Source organism: Herpailurus yagouaroundi, unplaced genomic scaffold (genome assembly GCF_014898765.1).
Source record: "Herpailurus yagouaroundi ecotype Mexico unplaced genomic scaffold, PumYag 139, whole genome shotgun sequence".
In the NCBI taxonomy this organism is placed as follows: Eukaryota; Metazoa; Chordata; class Mammalia; order Carnivora; family Felidae; genus Herpailurus; species Herpailurus yagouaroundi.
Window position 1 is genome coordinate 9,102,926 of NW_024412394.1, and position 23,887 is coordinate 9,126,812.

A 23,887-nucleotide genomic window follows, 5' to 3' on the forward strand; every position below is an offset into this window, starting at 1 on the left:
GTACAGAATTCTAGGTTGGTGAGGTTTTTCCTTCAATATTTTAAATATTCCACTCTACACTCTTCTTGCTTGCATGGTTTCTGAGGAGAAGTCCAGATATAATTCTTATCTTTGTTCCTCTATAGGTATGATGTTTTTCTTCTCTGGCTTCTTTATCTGTCATTTTCTGTAATCTGAGAATGATATGCCTAGGAATAGGGTTTTTTTGGCATTTATCATACTTGATGTTCTCTGAATCTTGGCTTGGTATCTGACATTAATTTAGGGAAATTCTCAGTAATTATTGTTTCAGATGTTTTTTTCTGTTCCTTTCTCTTTCTTCTCTTTCTCTTCTCTGGTATTCCTATTACACATACATTATATTTTTTGTAGGTGTCTCACATTTCATGGATAGTTCTGTTTTTCTTCCAGTCTTTTTTCTGTTTGCTGTTCAGATTGTTGAGATATTCTCAAGCTCAAGGATTCTTTGCTTAGCCATGTCCAGTCTACTAGTAAGCCCATCAAAGGCATACTTCATTCTGTTATAGTGTTTTAATCTCTAGCATTTCTTTTTGGTTTTCTCTTAAGATTTCAGGGGGCGCCTGGGTGGCTCATTCGGTTAAGTGTCTGACTTCAGCTCAGGTCATGATCTCACGGTTCGTGGGTTCAAACCCTGCATCGGGCTCTGTGCTGACAGCTCAGAGCCTGGAGCCTGCTTTGGATTCTGTGTCTCCCTCTCTCTCTGCCCCTCCCCTGCTCATGCTTTGTCTCTCTCTTTCTCTCTCAAAAGTAAACATTAAAAAAAATAAAATAAAATAAAGATAGATTTGGGGCACCTGGATGGCTGGTTAAGCATCTGACTCCAGCTTAGGTCATGATCTCACAGTTTGTGAGTCTGAGCTCCATGTTGGTCTCTGTGCTGACAGCTCAGAGCCTGGAGCCTGCTTTGAGTTCTGTGACTTCCTGTCTCTCTGACCTTCTCCTGACCCTGCTCACACTGTCTCTGTTTCTCTTTCTGTGTCTCTCTGTCTCTCTTTCTCTCAAAAATAAATAAACATAAATAAAAGTTAAAAAAAAAAAAAGATTTCCAGCTCTGCTTACATTGCCCATCTGTTCTTGTATGCTGTCTGCTGTAGCCATTAGAGCCTGTAACATATTAATCACAGTTGTTTTAAATTTCAGGTCGGATAATTCCAACATTTCTGACATATCTGACTCTGATTCTGATGCTTGCTCTGTCTCTTTAAACTGTATTTTTTTACTTTTAGTATGTTTTGATAGCCAGGCATATGATATACTAGGTAAAAGGAACTCCATAGGCCTTTAGTGATGTAGTAGTAAGGCATGGGGAAGGGCAAACATTATAGAGTCCTATGATTAGATCTCAGTCTTCTAGTGAGCCTGTACCTCTGGACTCGGAACTTCAAATGTGCTTCTCAACACTGCCCCCATCCTCATCTGTCTTTCTGTGGGGCAGGATAGCTAGAGTGGGCTGGAATTGGATATTTCTCTTTCCCAGGCCCGTTAGCCTAGCAGGTTAGGCTGTGATTACAGTTTCTTCTGAGGGCAGACTATTATTATTTTTTGTTTATTTATTTATTTTTGAGTGGGAGGGGTACACAGAGAGAGAATGAGAGAGAGTGAGAAAGAGGATCTCAAGCAGGCATTGCACTTTCAGCGCAGAGCCCAGCATAGAGTTTTTAAGAACAGAATGCCCTTGCATATTTCACAATGGTTCCTTTTTTTTTTTTAACCCCTGCTGGAAACAGGAGAGGATTTTTCTCTGATGTTCACTGTGAGAACTAGTAGAACTCCAGGAAATAAAACTCACCAAACGTGAGGCCCTGATGACTGGGTCACTCTCCAGTGCCCAGTGACTGAAGTTTTTAATCTCTCCGATGTTCACACTGAACTGAGCTTCCAGCGATTTGTCAGGTACAGTTCAGGTTTCCTACCTCACCAGTGGTACCTATAGAGGTTTGTGTTTGTTGGTTTCTGCTCTCACAAGTCAGTATTCTCTGTATTCATCTGTTGGTCTCTACAATTTTCAGGGTAGCAGTTTGTCCTGTGACCTCACTTCTTTTGTAAATCTAAGAATAGTTATTGATTTTTCAGTTTGTTTAGCTTTTTACTTGTTAGGACAGTGTGGTAACCTCCAAACTTTGTACATGCTGGACTGGAAACTGGAAGTCTGCGTTCAATTTTAAGGATATTTTCCTGTACATAGAATTCTGGGTTGATAATTTTTTTTTTCCTTTTCAACATTTTAAGGATGTTCCGTTGTCCTCTGACCTCTGTTGTTTCTGATAATGTCAGCTTTTTATTAGCATATCTATGGTGCTTTGTGTGAAATGTGCTGGTTTCCTCTAGCTGCCTTCGAGATTTTTACTTTTTTATTTTTCTTTTCTTTTGAGAGAGGGAGAGAGCACGAGCGAGGGAGGCAGAGAGAGAGAGAGAGAGAGAGAGAGAGAGAGAGAATCTTAAGTAGGCTCCACGCACAGTGAGAACCCAACACAGGGCTTGATCCCACAACAGTGAGATCATGACCTGCGCCAAAATCAAGAGTCAGATGCCTAACCAACTGAGCCACCCAGGCACCCCTGTCTTTGGATTTTAGCAGTGTGACTGTGATACGTCTAGCTGTGCATTCTTTGTTTTTGTCCTCATGGGGTTCCTTGAGTTTCTTGGAGCGTAAGTTGATGGCTTGAACCAAATTTGGGAAGTTTAGATTATTACTTTTTCAAATATATTTTCTGCATTTTTTTCCATTCCTGGGACTCCAGTTACACAGTAGTATAACTGAAGGACTAATTAGAACCACATAGTAGCGCATATGTATAACTTATAAATATATGTAAAGTTGCTGTGAATATATGTGTGTATTATGAATATATTTACATAGATAGTGCATAGTCTAAACATTTTAATGAGAGATGCATGACCCAAGAGAGTTTGGAGATGACTGCTTTCACTAAAGCCCTAAAATCTCAGGAATCTGTGTGTACTTCCACCAAACCAGTATACCTTTAATATGACAACAACTGATCCTTAACTGTACACATTTGTCTTTCTGTTAAAGGTAGGCTCCTAGAGAACAAGGATCTGGCTTGACTTTTCTATATAATTATGTAAAAACATAAAGACATTGGCTCTCTAGTTGATTTTTAGGAATCCAAAAATGCTATGACAGGCAAAGTAAAACTGGAAGTCACCAAAAATAGGAGAAGCACTGGAGAAAAATATCCCAGCCAAAAGATAACGTATGTATGTTATGTATCATATTCATATGATACAAAAGAGAGCTGGAATAGCAGTTTTCATATCTGACAAATAGAATTTATGGTAGAAAGCATAAAAGACACAAAAAGGCAACCAAATTAAAAAATGGGCAAAGAATCTGAATAGCCATATCTCCAGATGTTCTTATTAGTTATTTTTGTACAACCTTGTGATACTACAAACTACTAAGTTGGACACTTTTTTTTCTTAACAAGCTATTGCATTGTTTTGTTTTGTTTTTTAACATAAGCCCTGCGGTCACAATGGGGCTTGAATTCATGACCCCAAGATCAAGAGTAACATGTTCTACTGACTGAGCCAACCAGGTGCCCTAAGTTGGACACTTTTGAAAAGATGAATTGTATGTGAATTACATCTCAATTTTTAAAAAGCAATCTGTATAGGGGTGCTTGGGTGGCTCAGTTGGTTAAGCGTCCGACTTCGGCTCAGGTCATGATCTCATGGTTCATGGGTTCGAGCTCTGCATCAGGTTCTGTGCTCACGGCTCAGAGCCTGGAGCCTGCTTCGGATTCTCTGTCTCCCTCGCTCTCTGCCCCTCCCCCACTCGCACCCTGTCTCTCTCTCTCAAAAATAAATAAAACATTAAAAAAAAATTAAAAAACAATCTGTGTATTTGGCCTTAAGGGAAACTTCAGTTAATTCCCAGCTCAGAGCTGTACAGATTGTTCTCCCACTATAGTTAAAATTAGAAACAGCAAAAGGGTAGGTTAAGTGTGTTTAGAAACTAACATTGCTAATGTTAAGTAAACATATCACTGAAATCACTAACAAATTTAGAAATGGAACTGAATGGTAAAAACATTGTGTGTTGAAATTTTTGGGACATAGCTAAAGGAGTATTTAGAAGGATATATATACCTTTAAATTATTTGCTAAGAAAAAATAAAAATTAAAGATAAGCAATACAGTGGAAACAAATGAAAATGAAAACACAACGATCCAAAATATTTGGGATGCAGCAAAAGTAGTTCTAAGAGGGAAGTTTATACCAACACAGGCCTACCTCAAGAAGCAAGAAAAATCTTAAATATACAACCGAACCTTACACCTAAAGGAGCTGGAAAATGAACAAAATTCAAACCCAAAGGAGGGAAATAATAAAGATTAGAGCAGAAATAAATGATATAGAAACAAAAAACCAAATAGAACAGATCAGTGAAACCAGGATGTGGTTCTTTGAAAAGATCAACAAAATTGATAAACCTCCAGCAAGATTTATTTAAGGAGAGAAGACCCAAATAACAAAGTCACTAGTAAAGGAAATAACAACCAACACCATAGAAATACAAACAGTTTTTACAGAATATTATGAAAACCTATATGCCAACAAATTGGACAACTTAGAAGAAATGGAGGGGTGCCTGGTTGGCTTAATTGGAAGAGCATGTGACCCTTGACCTTAGGGTTGTGAGTTCAAGCCCTGTGTTCAAGCCCTAAGAAAAACAAAAATGGAGGCATCACAATTCCAGATTTCAAGTTGTATTACAAAGCGGTAGTAATTAAAACAGTATGGTACTGGCATAAATAGACACATAGAGCAATGGAACAGAATAGAAAACCCAGAAATAAACCCACAACTATACGGTCAGTTAATCCTCAACAAAGGAGGAATGAATATACAATGGGGAAAGACAGTCTCTTCAATGAATGGTGTTGGGAAAAAAGGATCACTTTTCTTTCATCATACACAGAAATAAATTCAAAATTTATTAAAGACCTAAATGTGAGATCTGAAACCAGAAAAATCCTTGAAGAAAGCACAGGCAGTAATCTCTCTGACATTGGCCATAGCAACATTTTTCTAGATATGTCTCCTGAGGCATGGGAAATAAAAGCAAAAATAAACAGTTGGGACTACATCAAAGTAAAAATTTTCTGTGCAATGAAAGAAACAATCAATAAAGCTAGAAGACAATCTTCTGAATGAGAGAAAATATTTGCAAATGACTTATCTGATAAAGGGTTAGTATCCAAAATATATAAAGAACTGATATACTGAATACCTAAAAAAACAAATAATCCAGTTAAAAAATGGGCAAAGACACGAACAGTCATTTCTCCAAAGAAGATAGACCAATGGGGCCAATAGACACATGAAAAGATGCTCAACATCACTCATCATCAGGGAAATGTAAATTAAAATTGCAGTGAGATACCACCATAAACCTGTCAGAATGGCTAAAATCAAAACAAGAAACAACCAAGTATTAGGACATGGAGAGAAAGGAACCCTCATACACTGTTGGTGGGAATGCAGCCACTATGGAAAATGGTATTGAGGTTCCTCAAAAAATTAAAAATAATAGAACTAACCTGTGATCCAGTAATCATACCACTGGATATTTACCCCCAAAATACAAAAACACTAATTCAAAGGGATATATGCACCCTATTTTTATTGCAGCATTATTCACAATAGCCAAACTATGGAGGCCGTCCAAGTGTCCATTGATAGATGAGCAGGTAAAGAAGATGTGGTATATGGGGTGCCTGAGTGGCTCAGTCAGTTAAGCATCCAACTTCGTCTCAGGTCATGGTCTCGCAGTTCGTGAGTTTGAGCCCCACGTCAGGTTCTGTGCTGACAGCTCAGAGGCTGGAGCCTACTTTGGATTCTGTGTCTCCCTCTCTTTCTGCCCCCTCCACCACTCGCACTTTGCCCCCCCCCCTCAAAAATAAACATTTAAAAAAATTTTTTAAAAAGATGTGGTATATATTACACAATGGAATATTATTCAGCCATAAAACGGAATGAAATCTTGCCATTTGCAACAATATGGATAGAGCTAAAGAGTATAATGCTAAGTGAAATAAGTCAGTCAGAGAAAGACAAATACCATATGATCTCACTCATATGGAACTTAAGATACAAGCAAAGGAAGAAAATAGACAAACCGAGAAACAGACTTTTTTTTTTTTTAAAGCTTATTTATTTTGAGCAAGAGATAGCAGGGGAGGGGCAGAGAGAGAGGGAGAAAGAATCCCAAGCAGGCTTCATGCTGTCAGCATGGAACCCAGCTCAGAGCTCGATCCCACAGACTGTGAGATCATGACTTGAGCCGAGACCATGAATCCAAGGCTCAACCAACTAAGCTACCCAGGTGCCCCAGAAACAGACTCTGAACTGTAGAGAACAAACTGATGGGTTACCAAAGGGTAAGTTGGTGGGGGATAGGGGAAATAGGTGATGGGAATTAAAGAGTACACTTATCATGATGAAAAAAAGAAAAATAAAATGATTTTTAAAAAGGCTGTACACACCTATCATTCCTGGCTCTGTCTGCTGAAAGGGCCTAGAAACAATGGAACTCCTGAAGCAGTGAGCACACTGATATAACTAAGTATTTGCATAAATAAATAAGTAAATAAATAAATGGGAGAGAAGGGATGTTTTCAGTAGTTTTTCCATACTGAAAATTCCAATTAATAAAATAGGAAGGAGGGAAATAGAAAGTCACCATTAGACAAATAACACAGCAGTAATTGTAGACAAGATCCATTGGTCGATGCTAAAACGAGTGGCTGAAAGTTTGAGAAATAGACTATTTGCATAGTCTCAAAGTATCTCTCCCCAAATAGATTTAGTTGCAAAAGATACAATAGCAACTTTGTAGTGAAGAAATCTGACAGACACCACCTTAACAAAGTAAGCAACGTTAACGCCACCAGTACTAAGACCTATGGAATCAGCATCATGTGCCCCCTGTTTGATGTACTGAGAAGGGCAAAGCACCACTTCTGTGACATCGCTTCTGTGGTATTCTTGCCAGAAATGCATCACTCAATCTAATCGTGAAAACGTCAAACCCAAATTGTGCGACCTCTGCAAAATAACTGTGACAAGTATTCTTCAAAAGGTTATGGTCACAAAAATGGAGAAAAGACTGAGGAGCTGTTAGAACTTGGAGGAGACTAAGGAAACATGACATCTAATGCAATGTGGGATCCTGTATTGTATCCTGAGAGAGAAAAAAGGATCATAGTGGGAAAACTGATGACTTTTGAATAAGGGCTGTAGTTCATAATACTGTGCCGATATTAATTTCTTTGTATTGTTAACCTTGGGAAAAATTTGGTAAGGGTATAAAGGAACCCTGTACTATTTTTGCAACGTTATGAGTAAAATTATTTCAGAGACAAAAAAATAAAAATATACAGGGTAAACATTCAGCTCAGTAAGTTAGAAGAACAATGGAGTATACTCAAAGGAAAAAGAAGAGAAAAAGTTCGGAAAATAAAAGATGTACTGACTCTCGGGGCGCCTGGGTGGCGTCCGACTTCGGCTCAGGTCATGATCTCACAGTCGTGGGTTCGAGCCCTATGTCGGGGCTCTGTGCCGACAGCTCAGATCCTGGAGCCTGCTTCAGATTCTGTGTCTCCCTCTTTCTCTGCCCCTCCCCTGCTCACGCTCTGTCTCTCTCTGTCTCTCAGTAATAAATAAACGTTAAAAAAATTTTTTTTTAATTAAAAAAAGATGTACTGACTCTGGAATTGTTATGCCATTTTTCTTGCAAGACTGAATAAGAAAAAGAGAATGTAGTACATGAGATTCAAAATGAAAATTGAAAATCATACTGCGTTTCTTTTGATGATATCGTATCTTGCCAAGCTAGGTCCTCTACATTGCTGTGATTGAAAGCAGATACTTCGTGGAACAGGCAATGAAGGTTGCAGTGTCCACAATTTGATTCTAGGAGTTGAAAAATTGTCTAGTACCCAATAGGTACTAAGTTGTTGGAGCCTATTTGATAAGCAGAACAATTACATGTTTCTTTTAGTCAAAGGGTACCCTGAAAAAAAAGAAATATAGAGACACTGAAGATGCCATGAACCAAGAAAGTTTGTTAACCTTTGAAATACGAGAATTATGAACAACTAAGTTCTTCAAAAATTTTAAAAACCTAGATGAAATGGATAAATTCATAGAAAAATGATAGGCAACTTGAATACAGTATGAGAAACATTAGAATGGTAATCAAATATCTTCCCTCCCACAAACCCCATACCTAGATGACTTTATAGGTAAGGTCTAACAATTTCAAAGGAAAATTCCTCTCTTACACAAGTTACTACAGAAAATGGAAAAAGAGTGAAAACTGCCTTAACTCTTCATGAGGCTAATATAATCTTGATTTCAATCCCTGATAAATTCAAGACATAAAACTGTTTTTTTTTCATTAATGTAGCTGAAAGGATCCTGAATAAAATATCAGCTTGTCTGCATCTAAGAATATTCTAAAAGAGTGATGCATCGTAATCAAATGGTGTTTAGTTCAGGAATCCAGACAGTTCATCTTTAAAACAATTATTAATGTAATTCACCATTTTAATAGTTGAGAGAAGAAAAAAATGTTTTCCTGATTTGATTCTGTAAAGCATTTTATAAATTTCAGTAATTGTTTATGATATAAATTCTGAGCAAAGTATATATAAAACTATTGAATATTTGGGTTTTAGATTTTTAGAAACTTTATTATGGACATTTTCAAACATATTAAAAATGGAGTGAATGATGTTATTGATCTGACATGTACTCATTGCTCAGCTTCAGCAATCACCAATAATATGGCAACTCTTTTTATGCACACACATATACACACACACACTTTTTTTTCTTGCCCTGCCGGATTATTTTAAAGCAAATTCCAGACTGCTTGTCTTCTTATGAGTCCTCAGAATATAGCTTTTTTCTCTACAACCATTAACATCCTAAAAAATTAACACTAATTCCTTAACATTATCTAATATCTAGCCTGAGTGGAAATTGTCCTGATTGACTCATAAATGGGGATTCAAAGTTCACACCTTGCATTTGGCTGTTACTCCTCATTTTTTCTTTTAATCTATAATAGCTTCTCTCCCTCTTTTTTTTTTTTTTTTCCTTTTCTTTTCTTTTCCAGTTATGTCCCTAAGAAAATGGGTCATTTGTTCTGTGGAATTTTCCACATTCTGGATTTGTTTGTTGTGTCCCCATGGTGTTGCTTAACATGTTTCTTTATGCCCTGTATTTCCTCTGAACAGGTATTTAGGTGTAATTAAATTGTTATGTAGTATTGGAGGGGGGTATGAATACTAACTTCATGAATACTGATGTGTAACTTCTTAATTCTTCATGTCAGGAAGCACATTATGCTTGGTTTTTTTGTTTAAGATGATCAGTGGGTTTAGGTATGTTGCAGATGCAACCATTATAAAGGTCTTCGTTATCCTTTTTATCTAAAGTTTTAGCAGTCACTGATGCTTGCCTAGATCATTATTTTTTATTAGGGGGTAGAAAAATATTCTAGCTTAGTTTTTTGTTTGTTAGCTTGTCTTCTATAGAAGAAAAACAGTCCCTCCTCATTCCTTTGATTAGCTTGAAGTTTATATAGGAAAGGCAAGATATATTCTTAATTTTTTTGTAGAAGGGCACTTTCTTTGTAAACCTACTGGGAACATAATACTAATGGATACCCATTAGAGATGTTTTTCTTTAATATTTAAAGTAAGGCAAAGATGCCTACTATTACTGCTGTTGTTTAATATATTACGGGAGGTTTTAGGGGCGCCTGGGTGGCGCAGTCGGTTGGGCGTCCGACTTCAGCCAGGTCACGATCTCGCGGTCCGTGAGTTCGAGCCCCGCATCGGGCTCTGGGCTCATGGCTCAGAGCCTGGAGCCTGTTTCAGATTCTGTGTCTCCCTCTCTCTCTGCCCCTCCCCCGTTCACGCTCTGTCTCTCTCTGTCCCAAAAATAAATAAACGTTGAAAAAAATATATATATTACTGGAGGTTCTTGTCAACAGCATAAAAGAAGAAAAACAAAATGGTGTAAAGATTGTAAGGAAAGAGAAAATTGTCATTACATACAGGCTGTATACTCATTTACTCTGGGAGAAAACAAAACAGAATCAACAAACTATTAGAACTGCCTTGAGTTCATCAAGGATACTAAAAATCAATACTGTTTCTTTTCATCATCCTTAAGCAACTAGAAAATGAGTTTGTTTTTTTTTAAAGGAGATTGGAAGTTTATTGAATACACCACAAGGGAGCAGTGGGCAGAACAGCAAAGGAGAGACTGCCTAGAAAATGAGATTTTGAAAAAATACTTATTTAAAATAAAACCTAGAGAGTACCTAGATATTAGTCTAATCAAGAATATAAGGATTCATATGAAGAAAACTTTACAACTTCAGTAAAAGACTTAAGAAAGAATCATGGATGTGATAATTTACTCTTATAATGATGTTCTTACTCTTGAAGCTTATCAATAAATTCTAAGTAATCTCTGTCAAAATTTTAGCTGGATATTTTTGAGGCACTCTATACACTTATCCTAAGTAATGTGTGGAAGAATAAAGAAGAGTTTGTGAATAGCTGAGCCAGCATTTTCGAAAGAGAATAAAAGGGAACTTATCCTGCCAGATATTAAGACCTACTACAAAGCCATAGTAATACAGTTTGGTATGGTGTAAGAACAAATAAATCACTGACACATATTAGAGAGTTTATAGACCAAAGGAGATGTGGGAGCTTTATAAAGATGACCCCATAACTAATAGGTAAAAGTTAAATCATTTAGTAGATGGTGTTGGAAAAAAATAGCTCAGTATATATTGAGAAATAAAACCTTATTCTACATGATATACAAAGGTACAGTTGTATTCCACCTAAATGTGGAAGATAAAACCAAAAGATGAATAGAAGAAAAAGAGGAATATTTTTGTGACTTGGGGTTGGTTGAAGAAAGAACTTCCTAAAACCTCACATAAACCAATTGCATGTGTGTGTATGTGAATTTAATTGCATCAGAATAGGTAGTACTATTTAACAAAGGACCCCATAGGCAAAATTAATACACAAGTGACAAACAGGAGACAATATTTGCAATGTTTAATATTGCCAGGTGCCATTATCCTCTAGATTAGATTCTGCAAATAAGATAAAAGAAAGCAATCCCAGCAGAAAAATGGGCAAAGACAATTTATAGAAAAGGAAGCCCCAAAAGTAATAAGCATATAAAGAGTTGCTCAAAGATACTAGCGACCAGGGACATGCAGATTAAAACAATATGACATTATTTCAAATATGTTGACCTTGCACATATTAGAAAACCAGATAAAACCAAATGCTGATGAAGATGCAGGGCTATAAAAACCCTCATACACTGATGGGGGATATATAGCCACTCTGGACTGTAGCATGGCACTCAGAATAAGAACTTAATGTGAATTATGACCCAGAAATTCTGCTCTTGAGTTTATATGCCAAAGAACGTCGCAGGCATATCTGTAAGAGAACATTTACACAATGTTTATTACAGCATTGTATAGTAGAAAGGCATTGGAGGTTGTCCAGGTGTCCAGTGCAGGGAGAGTAGAGAGAGAAAATATTTTGGTTACGTGACATAGCATACTATGTAGCCATTGGAAACAGCAAATCAGATGTACACATACAAAATGAATGGATTATGTTACAGATGTGTAAATGTAACGATGAGATACATAACACAGTGAGAGTTAACATGCATTAAAAATACATGCGCTCAGGCAGCTTTTCCTGCCAACACGGGTCCTGTCCTGTGCTTTTAATAAAATCACCTTTTTGCACCAAAAAAAAAAAAAAATACATGCACTCAAATACATTTTGCAAAAACACATACAACTAAAAGGGCACACAATAAGCACAGTAGAATGGTTGCCTATCAGGATACAGGAACTAGGCTAAGGTGAAATTTAAAGATGTTCCTAACTCCCCATTCTCATTTCATGGAAGTGTAGGGATTCTTTTGTGTAGGATATGATCTGTAAATGTGTCTAGCTGGCAGTATGATGAAAGCAAATGAAACGACTGAAATGAAATGGGAATTTGATAGCCCCAAATCTAGTGTGAGATCTACACATCTACATATCCAGAATGAGAAGCAGGTTCTTAAGCTGACTTCATTGCTCAAAGATCTCACAGATCTTTGAGAATAATATTTCCTTCTAACACCAAAGCACTTCCCTATTCTGGCTCTTCTAGGATGGATTCCAATTGAAATATTATGTTGTGATATATACAGTTATTTTATGACACTCTGATTTTTTTTTTTTTCTTTAACTTTACAGAGACTGTGCAGTTGATCCAACTTGTGTTTTATGCATGGAGTGCTTTTTGGGAAGTATTCACAGAGACCATCGATATAGGGTTAGTAATGCCCAGATAATAACCATACCCACTATTAAATTTTATATTAGGTACCTTTTCTGTCTTTTTTAAATTCCAAGATTTAACACTAAAATGGGGGAGACTGGTTTAAGAAATGTGTTATTTTAACACCATTAAACATATGATAGCAGTGTAGAAATGAATTATGAACCCAGGCTTCCTGAATACATGGTTTAGGAAAGACAGCACAGATATCAGCTCCTGCATATTGCTTTTCAGCTGGTTTGTTTTGCTATTTTCTTATGTTTATTATCTTCATAATTCTAGGTTTATGCAGAAGGTTATCAAAAATTAGAGGATAAAGATGAGAGGTAAAGTGGGAGGGAGGTTCTGAAGGGAAGGACATGGGAGAAAAGGAGTAAGGAAGTGTCAGGATTATACATTTAAGAAATGCTTTGTTGGTCATTGTCTACAGAAGATTTGTCATTTCTTAATATTAAAGAGGCATCTACTACATCGCGGAAGAGGGCCCAACTCCAGAACATAAGACCCACCTATTTTATTATTTTTCTACTGCTATAATGCAGTCAGTACTTTGCAAAAAGTCAGGTATGTTTGCTTTTAAATCAAGGATATGAACAAAGACAGTTTATGCTAAGCCTGTCCTAAGCCTGTCCTGGTTCCTCTACTAGAAATTGAAGGCAAAGCCGTGAGCATTCAAAAGTTAAGGAAGTGTTAGTAGCTGGAACTTTTCACCCTCAAATGAAATAGTAGAGGGAATATTGCAATCTTATTATTAATTCAGGAGCCCTGTTGGCTCAGGACTTTTCCTCCTGTTTGTTTTTTTTCACTCTACCCGAGTATTGCTAATAATGAACTTTAGTTCAAAATTAAGCTACAAAATTAAGACCCCTTGTGTCTTTGTATGTTTTTATTTTCAGAAGTCAGTAAGAGAATCCCAGTTTTCTTTAAGCTGTTCTATCTATATCTCGGGCAACCAGAAGAAGAATAAAAACTATAGGGTTATCATTTTCCAAATGGCTGCCTCCTCATGGTTTGTGGGTTTTTTGTGGGGTTTTTTTGTTTGTTTGCTTGTGTTTCGGCATATATCCCTGCAGCCCCTGGGAATAATTGTCACTTGTGGATTTACATTAATTATATTTTTTATATAGCAGATACTTTCTTTGGACAGTATGTAATAGGGCTCATTCTGAAATTTGCAGCAAATACCCACTCCTAAAACTCTCTCATGCAGTATTTTTTTAAGGCAGAATTTCCTATAATTAATGAGTTGTATCTTGCTAGATTCCTTGACTCATTGCCATATCTTAGGGAAGTATGAATAATTCTTGAACCCTGCAGATGGTGAAAACCTTTTCTGACCAGACAATCCACTTTTACATTTCCTGAGCTGCTTTCCTTGTCCAAGAATGCTATTTAGAGGGTGTTAGAAAAGGAAAAACAAACTATTTCTGTAGTTTTTGTTGGTCACTTTCTCTTATCAGATGCAACAATCTTCTAGGGAAAAATAACCATAGTAATCTTTACAGCTCTTGAATCTGTTATATTACATTAGAGCACTGTAACCAGGTGACATTAATACCAACATTGTACCAAAGCCCAGCAGGAAAACCCTGATGGTTTTCCTAATTAAGGAAGTCATGTAGGTAGGCACATTTTACCTCTTTAAACTAGACTAGACACTACAAAGTAGCTTATTTCATTTCAGAATCACTTAATTTAGGCTTATTTAAGCTTTAAAACATCAAGAAGTTTGGCATTTTATTTCATTTTACTCCTCAAAAGAAATGAAACATTTTAGCGACGTTATTTCCTTAGCACTTGCTATTCTTATTTATAATCTGATAGCCCTCAGTAAATACTTATTGACAAGATACTTTACAATTTTTTTTCAAGATGACAACATCAGGAGGTGGAGGTTTCTGTGACTGTGGTGATACTGAAGCTTGGAAAGAGGGTCCTTACTGTCAAAAACATGAACTTAACACCTCTGAAATTGAGGAAGAAGAGGTAAAAACGTTTTCACAAAGTTGTTTTTAAGGAAATACTGTTTTAACCACAAGTTTGAAATATTTTCAGACATAGGAACTAGGTTATGAGAAATGAATAAGCAAAATAGTCCTGTCACTTTTACCAGTGACTAGACCTACTTTGAAACGTCTTTACATTTTATGGATGTCATACCATTGCTATTAGTACTCACTTGTAATTCTGGAAGTTTAATTTAATTTGGACTTCTATTTGAGGTTTTGTTTTAAGTCCTCATTTATTATTGAAAGATTATTTTTCCTATGTGTATAGATTAATTTTGTTGTTTTTTGTATATTTGTGTTGTGACTAAGATTTTGTAGGCCAGGTACCCTTCTTTTCTGTAACTATACGTGGGAGCCAATTCTAATCACCATCTGGCATATCAGTGTCATTGGATATGTGATGAAACCAAGTATAAATAGCAAAGTACAAATTACAGTCACTCCAGCTGTAAATATGTGCTTTTTAAAATTCTTGATTCTGCATTATTTTCTCTAAATGATATTTGTAATGATATAGTAGACTCTTACTAAATAAATACTTAAATCTCTGCTGCTATTTCTGACAGTTTGATGTTTGATTCAACACCCTCATTTCAGATTTTATTTTTAAATGATAGAGAAGTAGATACATTCAAAGTACTTATGCATAGTTAGCAGCTCTGCTACAGATTTGGGGCAAGTGAACATTAATAGTACTTCCTGGTCCTCATACCTTACAAATCTCAAATATTTGACCTGCACTTTATGGTGCAGGACAGAGTCTTTTAGACTGTGTTCCACTGTGCTTAGGACAGATTAAAATTTGTGTGAAATGATTGAGTGCTATGAAAAACATATATTTTGTGTTTCATTTGCCTTGTGTAAGTGGTGTAGGATTTGCAACAGAAACCCAGTGATTAGAGTTTCAGATTTCTCCACTTCTATTGGAGGAGCTCCATTTTTATCTCTTTTATATATTGGATTGGATTTCCATTTGTAAAAATACAAGACAAATATTTGACAAAAAGAGCTGTAGTTTTAATTTAAAAAAATGAAGACTGGTATAAAACTATGGGAGAAGACATTTGCAAATCATATACAGTAGTCCCACCTTATCCATGGAGGGTGTGTTCCAAGACCCCCTGTTGATATCTGAAGTTGTGGATAGTACTGAACCCTATAGATACTAGTTTTTTTCTTATTCGTACATACCTATGATAAGGTTTAATTTATAAAGTCTAATTTTTTGTCAGTAAGAGACTGGTAATAACTAAAAATAGGACAATTATAACAGTATATCATAATAGAAGTTAGGTGAGTGAGCACTCACTCACTTGCTCTCATAATATTGTACTGTACCTACCTTTCTTGTGATGATGTGAGATGATAAAATGCCTACTTTGATGAGATGAAGTGAGGTGAAGGCCATAGGCAGTGTGACATAAAGTTAGGCTACTGTTGACCTTCTGACCATGCCTCAGGAGAAAGAGTATCTGCTTCCAGTCTCCCAATTGACCTGGTGGTGACCGAAACCATGGATAAGGGGGGGACTTAATGTATCTGAGAAAGGTTTCGTATTCAGAGTATATATCTTACAACTCAACAACAGAACCACAAACAACACAAAAATGGGCAAAGGACTTGAATAGACATTTCTCCAAAGAAGATATAATACACATGACCAACAAACATGTGAAAACATAGTCAGCATCATTAGTTATTAGGGAAATGCAAATTGAAACCACTTCACACCCACTAAGATGGCTATAATCAGAAAAAAAGGAATGTATGTGTTGGTGAAGATGTAGAAAAAGTGGAGCCCTGGTACATGCCTAAAGGGGATGCAAAATAATTCAGAGCCGTGGAACAGTTTGACTATTCCTCCAAAGATTAAACATAGAATTGCCATATGAGCCTGTAATTTCACTGTTAGGTATATACCCAAAAGCACTGGAAGCAGGTGTTCAAATGAGTATCAACTGTAATGTCTATCAGTAGATGAATGGATAGACAAATTGTGGTGTACAGATAACGTACTATTACTCACACATAGAAAGGAATGAAATACTGATACCTGGTACAACTTGGATGAACCTCCAAAACATTATTCTAAGTGAAGGAAGCCAGACGCAAAAGAACACATATTGTCTGATTCCATTTATATAAAATACCCAAAATAGGTAAACTTGTAGACAAAGCACACACTGGTGGTTGCCAAGGGCTGGGGAAGGGGAGAATGGCAAAAACTGCTTAATGGGTAGGGGGTTTTACTTTGAAGTAATAGAAATGTTTTGGAACTATAGAAAGGTGGTAGTGGTACAACATTATAAATGTACTAAATACCACCAATTAGTTTACTTTAAAATGGCTAGGTTTCTGTTCGGTGAATTTCACCTCAATAAATTACTTAGAAAAATCTTAGGACTTTTGTTACCTTTTAATCTTTGTTTTAGATAGACTGAAAATAATTTTTGAATAAAATTTGCTTGCAGTTACTCTGTTGACTTTATCCTCATACATCAGTTGGGTAGCTATCAAATATTGACGACTTGAGTTAATTTCCTGTTAGGAAGATGTTAGCAAGCTTGCCTGCCTGGCTGAAGTTATATGGTTCTGCCTGGAGAATCTATACTGCAGCAACTTGACAGAGAATAAACCTCCACACTCTGCCATTTAATTCCAATTTAAGAATTCAGTTAAGAGAAATGAAGTCCTCAAGGATAAGACTGTAAGAGAAGCTGTTTTTAAAATAGCATTTTGTTTAGCATTCCTGGTCCCCACTCAGTAAATTTATACATATATCTAGGTTTTTTTTTTTATCTTTTATGCTTAAAATGGAAGAAAGCTATAAAATATTTGCAATGTACTTTTTTAGTCTGTCATAGAATTGTTTTTATTGAATGTAATTTTTTATTATACATTTAGCCTACATCTTAAGAAAAAAGTTGGAAAAAATATACCTGTATATTATCAAGTATATACTTGATAATACACTTCTCTAGGGATAACGTTTAGCAGTTCCATGGATCTTCTCAACTCTTGGCATTTGGGATGGGACTTTTGTTGTTGTTATGTAGGCCAGGGATCAGCAAACTATGGCCCCATAGAGGCCCGTCACTGGCACCATCATAAACTAAGAATGGTTTTTATATTTTTAAATATTTGGAAAAAATCAATAGGATGGTGTCTGTGGCATGTGAAAATGGTAGGAAATTCAGATTTCAGTGTCTATAAACAAAACTGTACTGCAACACAGGTATGTTTAATTGTGCATTGTCTATAACTGCTTTTCCACTGCAACAGCAAAATTGAGCAGCTGTAACAAATACCCTGTAGTCTACAAAAACTAAAAGACTTAGTATCTGACTCTTCACAGGAAAAGTTTGCTGATCCCAGATACATGCTGTCAGAAGCATTGTGTTTACTCTACTTATTTCCCACTCACTAAATGGCAGTAGCATCTCCCATCACTGTGGCAACAGTAAATGCCCAGCGAGGTTTCCAATGGGCCCTTTGGGCATGGGGATAAGTAGGGAGTCTGGACTGTCTCTTTTGATCATCTTCATAGGAACTATAAGAAGTTTCTCTTCTGTCTCTGCATTAGGAAGTGTTATGTTTCTCTTGCTATGGGTCTGGTAACTGATTCCGTTTCCTTTTGTTGAGGCTTCTGGGAAACAGAGCCAAATGTTTGGAAACAGTGCCTGTGTATAGTAGCTATTTGGAAATTTATATGATCTGCCTTTACAGTAAACATATTATCACCTAATTTTCCTACCTTTATTCTGGTTTTGCCCACTTTGTACATCTATTTTTTTTAATACTGTCTCATTACACTGATGTACTCTTAAGTTGCTGTAAAACCTTTTTGGAATGAAATTTAATTCAGTAACAAATGCACTGAATGAACGACCTCGGTGAAGACTTTTTTTTACCTGAAATTTTCCCTTATCGATACTGCTCTCATCTCAAATGAATGCAGATTTGTGATTATTAATAGCTAAAAATTATGCCAAGTACTATACTTTGTTTATCTCATTTAATTCTCAGAACAGTCCTGTTGGATAAGTACTGCTGTTACAGAGATTTTATAGCTGCAGAAGCTTGGGTTTTAGAGAGATTTAAAAACTTGCCCAAAGTCTTTTTTTTTTTTTTAAGTTTATTTTGAGAGAGAGAGCACATGCAAGAATGCGAGAAGGGGAGGGGCAGAGAGAGAATCCCAAGCAGGCTCAGCTCTGTCAGTACAGAGCCCGATGTGGGGCTCGAACCCACGAACCATGAGATCATGACCTGAACTGAAATCAAGACTCAGACACTTAACCAACTGAACCACCCAGGTGCCACCCAGAGCGTCTTAATGGTAATTTGAACTCCAGTAATGGAACTCTTTAACAGTGTATTGCCCTGATTTTATTTTTTTCTCCAAATTTTTATTTAAATTCCAGTTAGTTAGCCAGTGGAATATTAGCTTCGGGTGTAGATTTTAGTGATTCATCACTTACATACAACACCCAGTGGTCATCATAGCAAGTGTCCTCCTTAATATTCATTACCTATTTACCCCATCCCTCACCTACCTCTTCTCTAGTAACCATCAGTTTGTTCTCTATGGTTAAGAGTCTGTTTCTTGGTGGGGCACCTAGGTGGCTCAGTCAGTTGAGCATCTGACTCCGGTTTCAGCTCAGGTCATGATCTCACATTTTGTGAGTTCGAGCCCCACATTGGGCTCTAAGTTGACAGCACAGAGCCTGCTTGGGTTTCTCTCTCCCTGTCTCTCTGTCCCTTCCCCACTTGTGCTGTCTCTGTCTCTCTCAAAATAAGTAAATAACTTTAAAAAATTTTTTTTAAAGTCTGTTTCTTGGTTTGCCTGTCTTTATTCCTGCCCCCTGTTCATTTGTTTTGTTTCTTAAATTCTACATGTTAGTGAAATCATATGGTATTTGTCTTTGACTAACTTATTTCCATTAGCATAATACTCTCTAGCTCCATCCACATTGTTACAAATGGTAAGATTTCATTCTTTTTTATGGCTGAGTAATATTCCAGCGTGTGTGTGTGCGCGCGCGCGCATGCATACACGCATACATATACATATACCACATTTTTTCCATTCACCAGTGGATAGACATTTGGGCTTCTTTCATAATTTGGCTATTGTTGATGATGCTACATTGCACTGATTTTTAAAGTAATTTTTAGCAGTGGAATTTTTTTTTAATAAAAGTCTAATTTAAAAATCTTAATAGGGGTGCCTGGGTGGCTCAGTCGGTTAAGCGGCCGACTTCGGCTCAGGTCATGATCTCACAGTCCATGAGTTTGAGCCCCGCATTGGGCTCTGTGCTGACAGCTCAGAGCCTGGAGCCTGTTTCAGATTCTGTGTCTCCCTCTCTCTGACCCTCCCCTGTTCATGCTCTGTCTCTGTCTCAAAAAAATAAATAAACGTTAAAAAAAAAATTTAAAAATCTTAATAATAACAGATAAAAGTGGTATTATTTTTTTATTCCTGTATAATTAGCATACAGTGTTATATTAGCTTCAGGTGTGTAATATAGTGTTTCAACAATTCTACACATTACTCAGTGCTCCTCATGATTAAGTGTACTCTTAATCCCCTTCACCTATTTTCACATGTCCCCCCACCCACTTCCCCTCTGGTAACTAACAATTTGATTCCCTATATTTCAGAGTCCGTCTTTTGTTTGTCCTTTTTTCTTTGTTCAGTTGTTTCTTAAATTCCACATATGAGAGGCACCTGGGTGGCTCAGTCAGTTAAGTGGCTGACTCTTGGTTTCAGCTCAGGTCATGATCTCATGGTTTCTGAGTTCAAGCCCTGTATTGGCTCCATGCTGACAGCATGGAGACTGCTTGGGATTCTCTCTCTCTCTTCCTCTCTCTCTACCCCTCCCTTGCTTGTGCTCTCTCTCTTTCTCTCAAACTTAAAAAAAAAAAAATTCCACATATGAGTGAAATCATACGGTATTTGTCTTTCTCTGCCTGACTTACTTCACTTAACATTATAACTTATAGATTCATACACATTGTTTCAAATGGCAAGATTTATTCTTTTTTATGGCTGAGTAATAATTCCATTGTATACATATGCTACATCTTTATCCTATCAGTGGTCACTAAAAGTGGTATTATTAATGAATTTATTGTTTATAAGTTGAATTGTGTATTAGTTACTTGTTAGAAAGTCAACTCGAGGGGCGCCTGGGTGGCGCAGTCGGTTAAGCGTCCGACTTCAGCCAGGTCACGATCTCACGGTCCGTGAGTTTGAGCCCCGCGTCAGGCTCTGGGCTGATGGCTCGGAGCCTGGAGCCTGTTTCTGATTCTGTGTCTCCCTCTCTCTCTGCCCCTCCCCCGTTCATGCTCTGTCTCTCTCTGTCCCGAAAATAAACGTTGAAAAAAAAAAAATTTTTAAAAAAAAAAGAAAAAAAAAAGAAAGTCAACTCGTGAAATAAGCGAGGTTGTTTTGATGACTGGCTTCTAGTTTATTACTAGTTTTAGTTGGGCAATATGGAGAAATGTAATTTTTCCATATCCATAGCTTATTTGCATATGAGAAGAGCTAAAATTATTATTATAATACAGTATATGCTTACATTAAAAAAAATTCATTGGGGCACCTAGGTGGCTCAGTCGACTGGGCATCCAACTTTGACTCAGGTCATGGTCTTGAGGTTCGTGAGTTTGAGCCCCACGTCGGGCTCTGTGCTGACAGCTCAGACCCTGGAGCCTACTTTGGATTCTGTGTCTCCCTTTCTCTCTGTCCCTCCCCTGCTCATGCTCTGTCTCTTTCTCTCTCTCCCAAAAATAAATAAACATTAACAAAAATTTTTAAAATTCAAACATTATAGTAGTGTATCACATAAAAGACTAGTTTTCCATAACCCCCACTGCCTTCTAACATAAGCACAGATGATCTTTTTAACAATATGCCTTGTATTCTTCTGGTTTGAAAGAAGAATAACTCAAGTTGACTCACTGACAAAGATGTGTATTTTCTAAAATAAACATACTCAAAGAACTAGTTATTAGTCATAGTTGATAATACAACATAGGATGAGATGGTCATTTATTTACTCACTCCAACTGACTTATGCTCTCATAAGAGCAATTTGAGCAGAAGTCTTTCTTAGTGTTTAATTTACTATTGTACATATGAGTAGACTTGCACAGCCTAGTATCCTTTCACTGCAGAAATAATTCTTTTTAATCAGTGATCATTTTTCAAGAAGTTGACATGTGTATCCAAAAATAGCAGAAAAATCTGTATTCCTAGGCCTGCCCCAAATTTGGCCAATGTAATAGCAAAGTTACCAGTTGGTGATCCCCAATATGTAATATAACACATTTTAGAGTATATTTTTACATTACTATTTTAAAATACAGGTAATTCTATATTTTTAAACTGATGTACAATTCAAACAGGAAACAGCTCTACCAGGTCCTGGGATTTTGTACAACAGTTTGAACACTACTGGCCTGGATTCTCAAGAATTGGCAGCAGTTTCTCTTTCAGGATCTGTTCCGTGCTTATAAATCTTGTTTGTTGTAATCGTTTCATCCTCTGATGTCTTATAACGTGGGACATAATTGTGAGAAATGGAATAATTGTAAGATAATATCACCAAGGAAACTGAATTTTCTACTTTCTATTTTGGTGTAGCATGAGGTTCATATTGTTATTAATACCCATACTTTTATGAATCCCCAGGATGTACCAGTTCTGGTTCCTTCTTTGTATGGATTGTTTCACTATGTTAATCATTTCTAGCCTCTATAAGAAATAGTAAAATAAACTATGCTGGTAGGATAAAAAAATTTTCTTACATGGGACATATAAAGCAATCCATTGAGAAGAGTTGTGTAGGTTAAAAAAAGTGCTGTAGGACTTTGAAAAGTCTTCTTACTCTTCTTACTTTTTCTTCTGTTCTTCAAGCTCTACACCCATCTCCTTTAGGAATCTTTGTCTTGTTTTCCCTCCATTCTTTTTATTCCTCCTCTCCATTTGTTTTGTGTCAGTTCTACTAGGCTTATCTTTGGGGAGGATGTGCAAAAATGTCTGTATCCTTCATGTATATTTGCAAGAATGTGTTCATTCCTATTCTATGATGCTGGAACATACTGATTTTCTTATTTGAGAAATGAATATAACACTAACTAGCCATTAAGCTAAATAACATGTTTAGATTTAAGAGAAAGCATAAAGATTAAAATCGTGTAAAACATTTTGCCTAAAATGTATGATAAACTCAGTGTATGTTTATAGTAATGCTTTTTCACATAACCTAGAAATTTTGTGACATACTCCCAGTTAAGTATAAGATGCAAAGTGCCCTGTTCCATGCATACGCAATGTGCCCTGATGAAATAAAGTAGACAAGGGAATCAAGGGGTAGTTTTCTGACTTTGTTGATTTCTTCCCTTTAGAATCCTCAAAATCAGGCTCTCCTTCATACCTGTAAAACTAAATATTGCTGGTCTGCCCTTGGATAACATTCCTTTGTTTATTCTGGAAATTGGGATTAGGAGGATATGAAGCTATAAAGATGGTTTGATGTTAAGTTTTAAAGATCTTGGAATGCCATTCTAAAGTGTTTAGATTTATGCATTAGGCATTGGGGTGCCATTGAACATTTTTGATTCAGTAATTGGGATCATTATGAACAAAGTGTTTTAGGAAACTGGATTTGGTAGGATGTAATGTACAGGCTCAAACTGAAGAGAAGCCGAAGCTGGAAGATCAGCCAGCTATTTACATTAGTATTTTGAGGTAAGGGAAGATGAGAATTAATGTGCATTTAAGATGGTTGCGTTTTTTTTTTTTTTTTTTTTTCTGTTCTTTCAGGATCCTCTTGTACATTTATCAGAAGATGTGATAGCAAGAACCTACAACATTTTTGCTATTATGTTTCGATATGCAGTCGAGATACTAACCTGGGAAAAAGAAAGTGAACTGCCAGCAGATTTAGAGATGGTGTAAGTGTGACACATTTATTCTTCATATTCGTATTTGCTCAAACTCAGTTTTAACCATTTTGATTCTAATTCCTCAAATTGAGTTGGAGCAAGGATAGAAGGATAGAGCATAATCTTTTCTTTCTTAATAATTACTTTCCCACAGAACAACTCTTTTATTTTATAGCTTTTTAAATATGTGTGATCCACTTAGTTGGTAGAGGTTTCTCCCTGTTAATTGATTGGTTTAGTTAAGCCATGTCAGGGCTCTGCCCCTGGTTTCAGGCACAGGCAGTTTTCTGTTCTTCGTGTGATAAAACTGGTAACTCTAATATTTTTACCATTTGTACTTAGATTATTGAGGAGGTTGCGAACATGTGACCAGAGAGCTGGATTCGGCCATAGCTGTTTTAAGGGCTTCCTTTTCCATGTGATGTGCTTGCCTCAAGCAACAGTCTCTTTAAATCTAACCGAGATTGTTGGAATTG

At 36.6% G+C, this 23,887-nt stretch overlaps 1 protein-coding gene across 9 annotated transcripts in view; it reads left to right on the plus strand.

Annotated features, from left to right (window-relative positions):
- The window catches only part of UBR2 (ubiquitin protein ligase E3 component n-recognin 2), a 125,296-nt gene that overhangs the window by 25,514 nt on the left and 75,895 nt on the right, over positions 1–23,887 (plus strand). For 8 of the 9 annotated variants that reach the window (XM_040473524.1, XM_040473523.1, XM_040473526.1 and 5 more), the window contains exons 3-5: positions 12,366–12,444; positions 14,323–14,436; positions 23,290–23,420. In XM_040473524.1, the coding sequence (XP_040329458.1) occupies positions 12,366–12,444; positions 14,323–14,436; positions 23,290–23,420 (324 nt within the window). The remainder of the gene's footprint in view (positions 1–12,365; positions 12,445–14,322; positions 14,437–23,289; positions 23,421–23,887) is intronic. The other variant, XM_040473522.1, reaches the window with a different exon arrangement.